The sequence below is a fragment of the Camelina sativa genome, chromosome 15, assembly GCF_000633955.1.
Source record: "Camelina sativa cultivar DH55 chromosome 15, Cs, whole genome shotgun sequence".
In the NCBI taxonomy this organism is placed as follows: Eukaryota; Viridiplantae; Streptophyta; class Magnoliopsida; order Brassicales; family Brassicaceae; genus Camelina; species Camelina sativa.
Window position 1 is genome coordinate 4,892,044 of NC_025699.1, and position 15,814 is coordinate 4,907,857.

The 15,814-nt window shown below is 40.6% G+C and overlaps 2 protein-coding genes and 2 pseudogenes across 2 annotated transcripts; 2 read left to right on the forward strand and 2 right to left on the reverse strand.

Moving 5' to 3' along the window:
- Positions 673–3,136, forward strand: LOC104745350 (salicylate/benzoate carboxyl methyltransferase). Its single transcript, XM_010466555.1, has 5 exons — positions 673–854; positions 991–1,096; positions 1,700–2,095; positions 2,191–2,451; positions 2,609–3,136. Exons 1-5 carry the CDS (start codon positions 811–813, stop codon positions 2,960–2,962), a joined length of 1,161 nt encoding a protein of 386 aa, XP_010464857.1. The 5' UTR covers positions 673–810; the 3' UTR covers positions 2,963–3,136.
- LOC104745349 lies at positions 3,319–6,524 on the reverse strand (annotated as a pseudogene).
- On the forward strand, positions 10,332–11,334 carry LOC104748138 (annotated as a pseudogene).
- LOC104745354 (rho GTPase-activating protein 4) lies at positions 11,535–14,224 on the reverse strand. Its single transcript, XM_010466558.2, has 5 exons — positions 13,342–14,224; positions 12,787–12,907; positions 12,573–12,692; positions 12,260–12,490; positions 11,535–12,183 (listed from the first exon to the last, which is right to left on the reverse strand). The coding sequence occupies exons 1-5, from the start codon at positions 13,725–13,727 to the stop codon at positions 11,710–11,712; spliced, it is 1,332 nt and encodes a 443-aa protein (XP_010464860.1). The 5' UTR covers positions 13,728–14,224; the 3' UTR covers positions 11,535–11,709.

Consider the following 15,814-nt stretch of genomic DNA (forward strand, 5'->3'; position numbering starts at 1 on the left):
CCGAATCGAGACTTGCGCACTAACGCGCTATGCCTTCACGTCTCCGTGATACATCGGAACAAATCTTCACAACGCCATTCCTGAGGTTACCGCGAGTACATCCACCGCACCATATCGCCGCGACCCGCAAACACGATCCACCTCGCCATGTCTCGCATACGCAACCTCATTCACACACGATCTCGCTCGGTCTCGCACATACGACCTCGTCGAAATCTTTCCCATGGTGGGCGCCAAATTGTTGATGTAGGAAATCAACAATATAAATGATAAGAATATAAATGGGATGAATCGGATCTGGTCCTTTTATTTAACGTAGAATTTAACAGAAATGTTTACAGAAAATGAAAATTAAGGAGTTAAGCGCAGTTAATACGAAGGTAATTGCTCTTCTCTCTCTAATTGCCCAAAAATGGATCGTCTGACGTGACAATGACTTCAGGTATTTATAGTGGACCATTGACCTAGGGTTTCTTCTGTCTCTATAAAATGACGATTTTGCCCTTGCGGCCTGTTGGGTCAAATCCAAAACTTCAAATCCAAAACTTCCTGAGATCTTCTGCTTGGGCTTCTGTAAATGTTGGGGGCAAAACTCATATCCAACAATCAATATTAATTATATTGTTTTGGGTATTAAGAGCAACGACTTTGCAGTCACTTGGCATGTTTCATGTGATTTATATAATGTGCTACGTAATTGATTAAGTTCCATCGACCTCTCTATAAAATTGAAGAGTGTGTAGTGCTTCCTCGATACACAAACATCTTCTGATATTTCTCTTCTAAATCTTATCATCAATTAGTACAATAATGAAAATGGATCCAAGATTCATCGACACCTTACCTTCCTTGAGGTTCGTCTCTCCAATTCATTATTAATACAAAACACACACACACACATATACATGTATAATTTACTTTGATTTAGCTCGTTAAAAATATATATGCATGCAGTTTTATATGTAATGATATATGTATATCTCGATGCAGCTATATTGATGATAACTGTGATCTTGATGAATATGCGTTTGTGAAAGCTCTACGTATGAGTGGTGGAGATGGAGCCAACAGTTACTCCGCCAATTCTCGTCTTCAGGTTCTTCACTAACTTCTTTTTTCTTCGTTTTAACCAATATATTTATCAATACTATTTGATGATAAAAATGATTTTTCTTTTCAATATTGCATTTTGATAAAGTTATAAAACCTAAAACATTAGCTAAATGTTTATATGTCACCTAATTATTAAATTAAACTACATCTATATTCAAGAACTTGCATACTTATATTTGTTTTGTAAATACGAATTGTAACAAAACTCAATTTTATAAAATAAATATATTGTAACAATATATATATTATGCATGAAGCAGGAAAAATAATGTAAACAAAAAACAATCAATATAAATCAAAGTCTTGTGTTCTATTAGTGACGGCTCTGCCTCAGCCAAAAAAAAAAGAGATAATTAGATGACGTTTCTAGGACTATAAAAGGTCCTCTTGTAACGGTTTTGTTTATATCACTAATATGTTACTTATAAAGAATGAGACATGCATGTACACTAGTTTCCGATACGTACATAACTAGTTTGAGTTCATTTACTTTCATTCAAGTTTCTCATAGACGAAGATCGTCCATCATAAACAGATTATCGAGATTATTATAATTTTGATACGTGTTTTCTTTTTTGGTTTGTAGAGAAGAGTTTTATCGATGGCCAAACCAGTCTTGGTAAAGAACACAGAAGAAATGATGATGAACTTAGACTTTCCAACGTACATCAAAATTGCTGAACTGGGTTGTTCTTCAGGAGAAAACACGTTTTTGGCTGTCTCTGAGATCATCAACACCATTAATGTGTTGTGCCAACATGTGAACGAAAACCCGCCAGAAATCGATTGTTGTCTCAACGATCTTCCGGAAAACGATTTCAACATGACATTCAAGTCCATACCTTTCTTCAATAAGAAGATCAAAAACAAATTAGCATCGTGTTTCGTCTATGGAGCTCCAGGTTCCTTCTATTCAAGGCTCTTCTCTCGCAACAGCCTCCATTTGATACATTCCTCTTACGCTCTCCATTGGCTCTCTAAGGTACTTTAAAATACAAGACTTTGTTATAACAAGTTTCTTTGTATAAAATATCAACTGATATTTGATATTTATATGAGGTAATTGTGTGTTTGAAGGTTCCAGAGAAACTTGAGAATAATGTGGGGAATGTGTACATAACAAGTTCAAGTCCTAAAAGTGCATACAAGGCTTACTTGAATCAATTCCAAAAAGATTTCACGATGTTTCTAAAATTACGTTCTGAAGAAATTGTCTCTAATGGACGTATGGTTCTAAACTTTATCGGAAGAAACACTCATCTTAAGGATCCATTGTATAGAGATTGTTGTCATTTTTGGACATTGCTATCAAAATCTCTCCGTGACTTAGTTTTCGAGGTACATCAAATCAAATATTTTATTTTTACTGGTCAAACATTTTAAATAGATGCAAGTATGGTCTCAGGTATTTACTGAGAGCATGGACATATACAATACACAATCTATTATTAATCAAATTTAGGGCCACAATCATCCCAATCTTCATATAAAACAGGGCCATGTCAGTGAATCAAAGCTGGATACGTTCAACATGCCGTTTTATGATCCGAACGTACATGAACTCAAAGAAGTGATACGAAACGAGGGCTCTTTTGAAATCAATGAATTGGAGGCACATGGATTCGATCTTGGCTATAGTAACTGCGACTACAACGAAGAAGATGAGCATGAAGCAGGACAAAATGAAGCCAATTGTATAAGAGCGGTTAGTGAACCAATGCTCACTGCACATTTTGGAGAAGACATCATCGATACCTTGTTTGATAAGTATGCACACCATGTGACTCAGCATGCCAACTGCAGGAACAAAACGTCTGTCAGTCATGTCCTTTCGTTGATTAAGAAATAATCAACTTGTGGGATGTAATTATTTGTTTCTACTGTTGTTAATTTGTTTCCTTCAATAAATTCAAAGACCTGCCACTCAATGTAAAGATGTGATGCCTAGTCTTGGGAAACAGAGTGTAATTGTTTGTATTTACTCTTGTTAATTTGTTTCCTTCAATAAGTTTAAATTCCAAGACCTGCCACTCAAAGTAACGAAGAAGAGTGTGATTGTAAATTTGTTATACTGTATGTAATGTGCTGGTCGATTTTAAGATCTTTTTGTTTCCTTCAATAAATTTGTTTACAACTAAATTAGATAATAGTAGATGATGATATTCCTGCAAAAGTTGCAGATTCTTCAAGATAAAACCTTAGGAAGAGAAGCAGAAACTGATTTTGTTGACATTATTAGCAGAAACGTAGCATTTTCTTGGTACACAAGCAACCATCATCAAAATTTAAAAGCATCCATACATCCCACAAAACCCAAAACAAAAAAATCCAAAAGCATCAACTATTCAACTTTCTTCATCGCCAAGCTTCGAATAGCTAACTCTGTAATTCACGCGTCCCACAATACTACTCGCTTTAGAAATGGTCGCTGGAGTCTTCTTCCTCTGATCCTCCCAATCATTGTGTTTCTGTCCATAACCTCCATTGTTACAGATTTTCACCTGAGAAGACTTTATGGCAACAAGTTCTGGAGATGCTAGAGATTCTTCTTCTTCATCTGCAGACACTTCTGATACGATACTTCTTTGTCTTTCATCTCGGCCTCAGAGTTGTCTAAAGCTTCTTCCTTGTTAGCTTTCATGAGATGGAACAGTTGTCTCTGCTGCTCTGATCACCATTATGGTAACGAGGACTTGGATTTGAGGCAGGAACCAACCTATCTCGAGATTCTTTCCGGTCTTTAAGCGTCTTCACAATAAGCGTTTTCAGAAAGTTAATAACTCGCACAGCATACATGAGAGCCGTCAATGGATGCAACATCTGCAATTTGACTGATGATGTCATTTACCAATAAGTGTTTTAAGAAAGTTCATAACTGAGAGCCGTCAATGGATCCAACATCTGCAGTTTGACTGATTTCATTTACCAAAAACGTACACATAAACAGTCTTAAGAGATACATTCAAAACACTAACCTGAGTCATGTTAGGTGCAAAAACCATTGCAATGTTTCGAGCATTCATCTTGTTAAGTTGTTCCATCTCGACAACATCAGCCATTAGATTGATAGCCCAATCTAACAAAGAAGCTTCAGTTGAGGGAAGAAGCCTTACGAGGTCCACACACTGATCTTCACTCTCAGACTCCATTACTTGCTCTGGTGAGAGCGAATCCAAAACACCACTCGGAAGTTCCCTAAACCAAGCCTAGAAGAAAAACCATAATTCAAGAATTCAAGAAAAAGGGTAAAAGACAATCAGGAAAAAGAAACAACATGATCGTTGGGAAGTTTATGGGTTTTTACCTTAATGAGACATGCTAGGCAGTGGACATGTGATCAGGAATAACACCTTTATTCAACTCTTCTCTTATGTACTCCTCTTGAGCATCCTCACCATTAATCCTGAAAGTTCCTTCAACCTATATACAACAAACGAAGCAAATAAATCTTTTGCATTTAATTAAAAGATGCAGATATACACGCACCCGCAATCCACCTCTACTGTACAAGTGACTCTGCATCATCAAAAGTGTTGTAGGCACGATGTTCCCTCTAGTATCATAAGATAGCTGCATTGACTCGGTAGAGACTCTAAACCCGGTAGCACTGCGTTTACAAATACAGTCCTAATCAGCTTCTGTTCGAACAAAGGAGTAAAACTATCTATCTACTCTACTTACTCAAAGCGTTGACTAACCATGCACATTGTAAGAAATTTCAACCAATCTCATCGAAAAAATGAGAATTAGATTCAAGAACACCAAATAAAAAGTTGATAAGAGACAAATAGAAAAAAGCGAACCTTGCACTAGGAGCTCGTCTGGGGACTTCAGGTTCAAACTCAACAGGCCAGCCAAGGAAGCCATGGAGACGATCAAAGGTGACATGAGCGACAAGACATGTTTAACATCAGTGGGAACACCAATCTCCATAGAACAAAGATCCTCTTCATAAAACATTAGGAAACTATAATTATACAAGCTCAGGGCGAGAGAATCATCTATTAGAATCTGATGTATATCAAAAGAAATGAGACAGATACCATTGAGAGGCTTTTTGTTGATGATGATGATGCGTTAATCCAAATTAACCAAGATCAAAATTAGAAAGAACGTCGATTTCATCGATAAAAATCACAGAGGGCCTGTCTGAAAATGCGTGAGAAGAAGCCTCGACAAAATCTTCCCTTAAAACCTTCTCGCTTTCACCAGCATGTGCACGATGTACAGAATGAGGACTGGACAGAGCATTGACACACAAAGACCATAAATCATACACACAAAACTTAGCTTTAGCCTATTCCTATAGACCATAAATCATACAGAAGCTACAACACAAAAGTACATCAAGACAATCAAATGTGCATCACATTCCTAGACAACATCACGGACCAAGCTTGTCTACAGTAATCAAAATTGCAATACGAGCGAATTAGCTTATGTAAGATCGAAGTTGAGAACTTTGAAGAACCCAACGCACAATGAAAATTTCAAGCTTGAAATAAAGGTTTTACCTTGCCGGTTTCCAGGAGGACCGTAGAGAAGCAATCCTCTAGGCCACTGCAATGATGAGTAAAAGCAAAGCTAATCAAACCAATTGAAAAACAAAATACAGAAGCTATGAATCTAAACAGAGGTGTTGATGTGTACTTTGAGACCAAGCGGTCGAGCTTCGAGAGGGTAGCGAAAAGGGAAGATTATGAGTTCTCGAAGTGCTTGCAGAGCTCTCTCGACTTCTGCTTCCGCTCGCCATTTCTCTTCGCCGACGACGTTGTCGCAGACACTTCTTTCGTCTTCATCATCATCCGAGACGGAAGTTGCAGAGGAATCAGTGAAGGCAAATCCATTGAGAGGCTTCGCTGCATTTGCGAGAGATGACACTGCTCCTCATCAGCTCCAAAATCGCCTGTATACGAATCGAACCACATATATTTGTTGAATTAGTGCTTCGGTTAAAGACGGCGAGGGGAGCCAATAGCCGGAGACGCGATGGCGCGCAGGCTCAGCGTAGTGATTTGTTCCGGCCAGGACGCGCAATCGTGGCGCGTATGCAGTGGAGGGCGCGCAGGTCGAGAGAATGGTGACGCGCCGGTTTTGATTGCCGTCGTGAGGGGAAACGCGAAAGGGGTTTTCCGGCGGCGATGTTTGGTGGGCGCGCGTGGATCTGGATAAGGCGAGGAGCACGACGGATCTGACTTTGGTTGCGGATCCGAGTTTGAAGGCGTGTGCGATGTGGTGGCGCATACGATGTCTCGCTGTTGAGGCTCGCGATGGCGCATAGGTCTCGACGCGTAAATGTTGGCGTGATGGCGCATAGGTCTTGACGCATAGATGTTGGCGTGATGACGCATAGGTCTTGACGCGTAGATGTTGGCATGATGGCGTGATGGCGTGATGGGACGATGGCGCATAGGTCTTGATGCGTAGCGTGATGGCGCCCGTCATTGAAAAACATGCGATCCTTGGTGTCATCACTTTGCCGAGGGTGATTTACTCCTCCGCAAAGTATACAAGAACACGGCTGAGAAGAACTGGAAAGCTCGGCGCGTATTAGGAGGTCCTTACTTAATCTTAAAGGTCGTCAAACCAGGAGTCTACCAGCTAGTCAAACTGGATGGCATGCTAGTCTCCCGGTCATGGAACTATGTTAACCTCAAGCGATATTATTACTAAGCCGCTTTAAAAAAAAATCGCTCATATTACCGAGCACTCCTATGTAATATGAACTACGAATGGCTTAATCCATTTTGGGATACGTACGTAGGCAGCCTCCCATGAAGCACATCTATAACATGAAAAATAAAGTTTCACAAGGAAACACTCCTGAGCAATCAGTCGATTCTTATGCTGACGCCCTGGCCAGGTGCACATCTCTTAACACATTCCGCATGAATGTCGTGGTGAAATAATTCATATTTTACTTTCGTAAAGAATCAAAGTTGAGTCCATACTCGCAAGCGCTCCGCAGTAGCGGTGAAAAAATCCACAGCCTTGCTTCGGTAAGAATTTTTAAGTCGAGCCCAAACTCGCAGAGAGCTAGCAGAGAGCAGAGTGAATAAGCCAAAGTTTCCAACTCGCACGTCTTGTCTACTCTCGGCGTTTCGGGAAAAAACATATCCAGGGTAAGCCAGGAGACGTCCTGCACTGCAAAATATGTCATGTAACCGACAAAGTCGTCGCGCCTTCATCGCAAAGATAAAGCGACAAAAATTGACAATGATCAACACTCGCACGAAAATAATGCAAACGATCAATAGAGGTTCAAATAACAAAGTTCATGAAGTCGACCAAATCTGCAACAATGACACAATCCATAATAAAAACAAAAACAACAAGCGAGAATACAACATAGACTGATCACTCATTAGTAGTCTTGTCAGCGTTTCCGGCAGCAAACTTCGGGAAGGACTCAAGATCACCATCAAGGAGCGGAGGCACCACGATCCTGTTAACTTTCGCCTGATACTCTGCCTGGCTAGCAGCAAGACGCACCATTTTCTCCTCAGGAATGGAGATGCCCTTGTTGATCATCGTTTGAAGGCATTCCCTAGTACCTTTCACCTGGCTGAGACTAAGCAAGTCAGGCATCCTGGCGCGAGACGCAAGTACATGTCTGCTAAGACGATCGATACGCGCACGATGACCCTCAATCTCGACAGCAGCCTTCGCGCGTTCCTCCTCACCATGCTCATCGCGCGCCTTCCTCAGCCGTGCCGTCTCGGAAGCAAGCTTTGACTTGGTCTGCTTTATCGAAGCCGTCATCTCCTTGACCTTCACCTCCAGTAACGCTAAGTTCTCCTTGCTCGATCGCTCAAATTGAGCGAGAGCGGTTTGAGCCAAAGCAGCTTCTCTCTTAGCCGCCCTCACCTTATCCTCGTAGTCACCAACGAGACGGTTCATGCAGCTCATCCCCTGAAAGCATAAGGAAGACGATCTGGTTGTGTCAACAAGTGATATTCCAATCAGAATAAATTGAAGAAACGGATGAAAACCTGAAATTGACGATGAGCCCAATCCTCATACGTGGACGCGCAAGCTAGATCGCTAGGCGTCGAAAGCGGAACAAAGTCACCAAGGATTTTGCTGGCAAGGTCCGCGCAAGCTCGCCTGTCGTTGCAGAACATTTGGTCCTTATTTTCGTAGCAAAAGGAGAACGACTGATCGACGTCTTCACGACCATCCTGCAAAGGGTGGTGGCGCCTATAACTCGCTCCTGCGTCACTCCGGGCACTGGTGCGTGAGGTCCTTTTCCGGGAACGTTTGCCACCATAAGATGAGGCTGGAGCACTCCCGCGAGGTGCCGACGAAATCTTCGTCACAGCACGAGCCGCAATGACCCTAGCAGAATGAGCTCTACGCGTAGCTTCACTCTGGGAAATAGGCACCTCGCCTGTCCCACGCTCCTCGACGACAATCTCAGCATTAACCTTAGCATCATGCGCATGAAGCTCGGTCACAACAGTTGGCGCTTCATCTGCATCAAACAAATCAGCGTAGCACGGAATCTCGTTATATCCCATCTGGAAACCAATCAGAGAACCTGCAGAACGAGCAATATAGTAAGATAGGCAAAAATATGCATAAGTCTCGAAACAAGAAGAAACGAGGATCGAGACTTACAAGTCTTGAAATGAGAAAGAATGTTAGGCTACCACAAATTCCCACTCCCTAGAAGTACCACAACGCTATTACGAAGGTCAGGAGCACACGCAGCTGGAGACGAAGGAGCACCTGCAAGTATAAAACATAAATGGTTAGCAGACAAAAGCAATAGACGACATGCGGAGGAGAAAGGCATGGACGGATCCTCGACGAAGAGCTTATTCACTTCCACGAAGAAGAACTTGCTCTGCCAATCGTGAACATGAGTTTTGTGGCCACGCGAAATCTTGAAGCCTGGCCTGGAACAAGCACTGCACAACCCCGTGTTGTCAAGTTTAAAGGAGGTGACTAGCTCGAAAATTTTGTGATCGATCTTGACGCCTTCCTGGGCTCCCATAATCGAGAGTCTGACCGCATTCTGGATAATCAAAATCGATAGTTTCAAAAATGCAATGTCCCGGCTCCCATAATCGAGAGTCTGACCGCATTCCACGTCGTTGGCCTGAAGGTCGGGGAATCAAACTTGAGCTCGGGTTATCCAAAGGAAACAGGCCACTTCGGTTCGTCTAAAGCGCTCACTGGTCATCTCCTAACTCCTTTGGAACTTCACCAAAGATATCGTCTCCTGAAGCCATGGCGCGAGACCTTGCAAAACCAATCAACTAATCAATCAGTGATGATCGTGCGTCAAACTTCATCGTAAACGCCATGAATACGGAATACAGCATAGCGAGCCACCAACACCATGCCTAGGACCAAGCTCCACGCCTCGTATTAAGCTGTTCCATGCCTCGTATCAAGTCGTTCCACGCCTCGTATCAAGTCATTCCACGCCTCGTATCAAGCTGCTCCACGCCAATACTCGTTACAAGCTCTCAACGAATCCATGACCTAAGGAAACTGCACCGACGAGATGCCATTGCAAGGCGCCCCGTATCTACGACGCCCTAAGAGAGAGTCACACCTGCGAGAAACCACATCGATCACGCGCGGCACCACCATCACGCCGGTACGAGAAGTTTTCGATGAGCTCTACACCTCAAAATAATCCAGTACGAACCATGGCGCCAAGAACCACGCATCTGTCACCATTGCCACGCCTTGGCACGCCTTGACTGTTTTGTGAGCCTCCGCGTCAACCCTCGCGCCAGTACGCCATCCCATCGAGGTCTACACATCACAACGTGGAAAAGCTGACGCGCCAATAAGCTTCGAGCCTCTTACTAAGCCGCACCATGAGTGGACAAGCCTCCGCGTCAATGCGCGCTACCACGTTTCAACCCGCATGATCTCGCCAAGATCTACGAACCCTCAGTCTCCGCGCACCACCGCCTCAAGATCAGCGCACCTTCAACCTCCGCGCGTCTCAAGGCCTCAACCCGCGCGATCCAGCGTCACGCGCACCTCCACGGAAGATCTTAGCACATGGCGCGCTAGTAGCCACAATTCGGCAGAATAGTGTGGTTTGCGCGTCCTGAGTACGGTGGTGCCAAGCCCTTCAGTACAAGAAGGAAAGAGACGTTGAGAGAAGACGTGTCGAGACGAAGGTGCCATAGCAAGGATGGCGCGACCGAGACGCCTCACGGTCTCGGCTGGATCCGGCGGCTACTAGGAACATGACGGCGGAGCCTTCACAAACAGGGATAAGAGACGGGCGGAAGCAAGTCCTTCGACGGCGGCATTAGCGTAAAGAGCGCGACATGGACCAAGCAAAAAAAAAATAAGAGAAGAGAGAGAGAGAAGAGAAGTTTACCTTATGGAGTGGAAAGTGGAAGTAAATGTTAAAAAGGAGTCAAGGAGATATATATAGGGGGACCCTGAGAAGCTTGAGAATAATGTGGGGAATGTGTACATAACAAGTTCAAGTCCTAAAAGTGCATACAAGGCTTACTTGAATCAATTCCAAAAAGATTTCACGATGTTTCTAAGATTACGTTCTGAAGAAATTGTCTCTAATGGACGTATGGTTCTTAACTTCATCGGAAGAAACACTCATCTTAAAGATCCAATGTATAGAGATTGTTGTCATTTTTGGACATTGCTATCAAAATCTCTCCGTGACTTAGTTTTCGAGGTACATCAAATCAAATTATTCATTTTTACTGGTCAAACATTTTAATTAGACGCATTCATTAGGTATTTATTGAGAGCATGAACACAAACAAATACAATACAATCTATTATTAATCAAATTTAGGGCCACAACAATCATCCCAATCTTCATATAAAACATGGCCATGTCAGTGAATCAAAGCTGGATACGTTCAACATGCCGTTTTATGATCCGAACGTACATGAACTCAAAGAAGTAACACGAAACGAGGGGCTCTTTTGAAATCAATGAATTGGAGGAACATGGATTCGATCTTGGTTATAGTAACTGCGACTACAACGAAGAAGATGGGCATGAAGCATGAAGCCAATTGTATTAGAGCGGTTAGTGAACCAATGCTCACTGCCCATTTTGGAAAAGAGATTATCGATACCTTGTTTGATAAGTATGCACACCATGTGACTCAGCATGCCAACTGCAGGAACAAAACGTCTGTCAGTCATGTCGTTTCGTTGACTAAGAAATATTCAACTTCTGTGATGTTTTTCATTTGTTTCCTTCAATAATTTCCAAGACCTGCCACTCTCAAGTCTCAATGTAACGACGATGTAATGCTTCATGCTTGTCTAGTTGTCTTGGAAAAAAGAGTGTGATTGTAAGTTTCTAATATGTTCTGTTTTAATTTTAAGATCTTTTGTTTACATCTACAGTCGTTAATATATATGACGATAATTCTGCAAAAGTTGCAGATTCTTAACATAAAACCTTAAGCAGAATGCAGAAGCTTATCTTTTTCAAAATTATATGCAGAGACGTAGCATTTCTTGATACACAAGCAACCACCATCAAAATTTAAAAGCATCATCCATCCATCCATCCCACAAAACCCAAATCAAGAAAATCCAAAAGTTGGATAAAAAACAACAACTATTCACCTTTCCTCATCGCCAAGCTTCGAATAGCTCAACTCTGTAATTCACGCGTCCGACAATACTATTCGCTTTAGACATGGTTGTTGTAGTCTTCTTCCTCTGCTCCTCCCAATCATTGTGTTTCTGTCCATAACCTCCATTATTACAGCTTTTCACCTGAGAAGACTTTATGCCAACAAGTTCTGGATTTTCTACAGATTCTTCTTCTTCTTCTTCTTCTTCTTCTTCTTCATCTGCAGACACTTCTTTGTCTTTCATCTCGGCCTCAGAGCTGTCTAAAGCTTCATCCTTGTTAGCTTTCATGAGATGCAACAGTTGTCTACTGCTGCTCTGATCACCATTATGGTCCCGAGGACTTGGATTTGAGGCTGGAACCAACCTGTCTCGAGATTCTTTCCGGTCTTTAAGCGTCTTCACAATAAGTGTTTTAAGAAAGTTCATAACTTGCACAGCATACATGAGAGCCGTCAATGGATCCAACATCTGCAATTTTGACTGATGTCATTTACCAAAAACGTACACATAAAACAATCATAAGAGATACATTCGAAACACTAACCTGAGTCATGTTAGGTGCAAAAACCATTGCAATGTTGCGAGCATTCATCTTATTAAGTTGTTCCATCTCGACAACATCAGCCATTAGATTGATAGCCCAATCTAACAAAGAAGCTTCAGTTGAAGGAAGAAGCCTTACAAGCTCCACACACTCATCTTCACTCTCAGACTCCATTACTTGCTCTGGTGAGAGCGAATCCAGAACACCACTCGGAAGTTCCCTAAACCAAGCCTAGAAGAAAAACCAAAATTCAAGAAAAAAGTAAAAAGAAACAACACCTTTATGATCGTTGGGAAGTTCACAGGTTTTTTACCTTAATGAGACTTGCTAGGCAGTGGACATCAATGTTATCAGGTATAACACCTTTATTCAACTCTTCCCTTATGTATTCCTCTTGAGCATTCTCACCATTAATCCTGAAAATTCCTTCTACCTATATACAACAAACGAAACAAATAAATCTTTATTAACCCATTGTCGCAAAACCGGATGAAAAAATTGGTATAAACATGCAGATTAACACTTACCCGCAACCCGCCTCTACTGTACAAGTGACTCTGCATCATCAAAAGTATTGTAGGCACGATGTTCCCTCTAGTATCATAAGATAGCTGCATTGACTCGGTAGAGACTCCAAACACGGTAGCACTGCATTTACAAACACAGTCTTAATCAGCTTCTGCTCGAACAAAAGAGTAAAACTATCTATCTACTCACTCAAGAGCGTTGACTAACCATGCACATTGTAAGAAAACAAGAAATTTTGATTCAAGAACATCAAAGTTGGCAAAGAGTTGAGAAAATGTAAATCACACAAGAAGTCCTTAATCTATCTACCTCACTCAAGATCCTTAAACAAACCATCTACTTGATAAAAGGTATCATCCAAACTCATAGAACATAAGGGATTTGATTCAAGAACATCAAAAATGTCAGGGGCTACACTAATCGCAAGTAGAATCATTTCAGAGGATATAGAAACTAAACCACAGACACTAATTGGTTCCTTATAATTGATTAAAGCATTTAAACAACAAACTCAATCACCAAATAAAAATCGATAAGGGACTAAAAAAACGAACCTTGCGCTAGGAGCACGTCTGGGGACTTCAGGTTCAAACTCAACAGGCAAACCGAGAAAGCCATGGAAACGATCAAAGGTGACATGAGCGACATGCCTAACATCAGTAGGAACACCAATCTCCATAGAACAAAGATCTTCTTCACCAACACAGCCACCAATCACAGACCTTCTAATAGCAGAAACAAGAATCTCCAATGCAGAGGAAAGCTCGAATCTTTCTCTTTCTTTCTCGCTTCTCTCCTCTTCCTCTTCCTCTTGAGAAATGTTAAAAGGAGAATGTGGGTCTCTGTTACAATCATTGCCACCACATGATGTAGAAGAAGAAGAAGAGCTTGAAGGTGAAGGGAAATGGCATGATTGGCTTGATTTTAGTACTTTGGCCATTCTCTCAAAGGATAATCCAAAATAAAAATCAAATCTTGGAGTGATGGGTACTCTCTCTCTCTCTCTCTCTCTCTCTCTCAATGAGAAGAAACAGTGAAGGAGAGGTCAAAATCAATAGAGCTATAAAGAATCAATCTTTAATAAGAAACAAAATTCAGAGAAAAAAACCTAGAAAATTGGATTAGTAAATGGGAGTAATTAATGATTTGCTTTGGTTTCTGTTGGGAAAAAAAAAAGATTAAAACTTTTTTTTTTGGGTATTACTAAGAGACGCGTAGAGTTGAATTGAAGAAAGGGTTTTAGTTGGTGGCTTTGTAATTATCACACTTCAATCTTTCTTTCTTGCTTCTTCGTATTGTATACACAACAGCACAAGTCGTGGCTCACAGAAGAGATAAAGAGAGAGATAGGTGGAGGTTGGTGAGAGAGAAGATGAAGAGATTATTAACAAGGAAGATGAAGGTCGAGCTGTCTTTTTTCTTTTTCTTTGCTGTGTTCCTTTTTGTAATGGTGTCTCTCTCTCTTTAAGGAAAAAGTATCTAAAGTAGATAGTATGTAATAACTTTTTGTTTCTATGTGAGATGATATCAAATATACTATCTACTAGGATAATTCACAATTCTAATTCTGACTATTATTAAATAACTCCGTTTTGTTATGTTCCCATACTGGAGATATATTATCTATGACAAAGTCAAACACACTTGTAAAAGAAGTAATCTACCATAATATTCAGTTGAGAGCAAATGGTAAAAGAATTTTATCTACAATAAGACTAGTCTTATGTTACTTGGTAACCTAATCACAACTAATCTTCCCAGAACAAATATGGCATTACACAAAAATAAAAAAGTGGAATAGGAATGATAGTTAAGTTAGTTGAAAATTCACATAATAATAAATTTTCTATGTTTTTTTGGTCGAATTTGAATACAAAATTTTAATCCATGCAAATTGTGAATAATTTACATTTTCCGTAGTTGTTAAATCATTGTGGGAGTTTATTTGCCTAATGATAATATAAACGATGTGTCTTAAATCAGTCAAAAACCAATTTTGATCAAAAATGTGATTGATATATTATAGCCAAAAGAAAAGGATGGTGAAGTTTTATTGAACAACTTGTATAATAATCCAAAGTGAATATTTTAGTAACCTGCAATGGTCCACGAGAATAAATATATCAAGTTAGTTTACGTTTTCATGGAATAGTTGTTACCGTTAGAATTTAGAAAGAAGCAATCTCTCAGACTCTCTCTAGCCTCTTCCCAAAAACTAAAGAGAAAAGAATCAAAGAAAAAGGAAATAAAGTGAAGTTGGTGGAAGTTCTTTTTGGATTAGTTGTAAATCCATGTGTTTTAAATTTTCTAATCAAACTTTTGCTATATTAGTTAGAGATACCCCGACCACGAATGTTTAAATAAAAACACACATCAAATTGTAAATGACAAAACACAAATACCTACTTTTTCTACCAATAAAGTACATCGAGTCATGGTTAGATAGATGTGTATCATAAGTTTTTGTTGATTTATAGAACAAGAAAGAGGAATGTAAGTTGGAAACTAATACCACCCCACGTGTGTGTATGTGCCGACGACGACGACGACGACCCACGTGCCGAACATTCCGTTGTGATTACGTGTTGTTGTTGTTGTTGTTGCTGTTTTATTGGAGATAGTCAGATTTAGATTTAGATTATATGGATGGTACCGTATCATCATCATTTCAATTGCCTTGCAAACAATACTTCGTGGGGCACATGCTTCCTTGATTCCTTCCACTTTCACTTCTCTTTTCTCGTTTACTCTATTATTCCCTTTTTCTTTTCGCTTCTGCTTATTCACGAAACATCTTTATCATAATAACAGAGGAGCCAAACGGCACAATCATGATCTAATTAGAGAAAGATGGGTAAAAAAACTAAAGGTTTTGAGGATTAGTGATAAAAGCAAGCAAAAGAAAACGACCGTTGGAGCTCGTTTGCCCAAAATTCAGATCTTTACAACAAAAAGTATTTTACTTTGTGTAAGGTTTGGCCCAATCAAAGTTAGCTTTTCCCTTGAATCTCATTTGTAGAGTTGTGT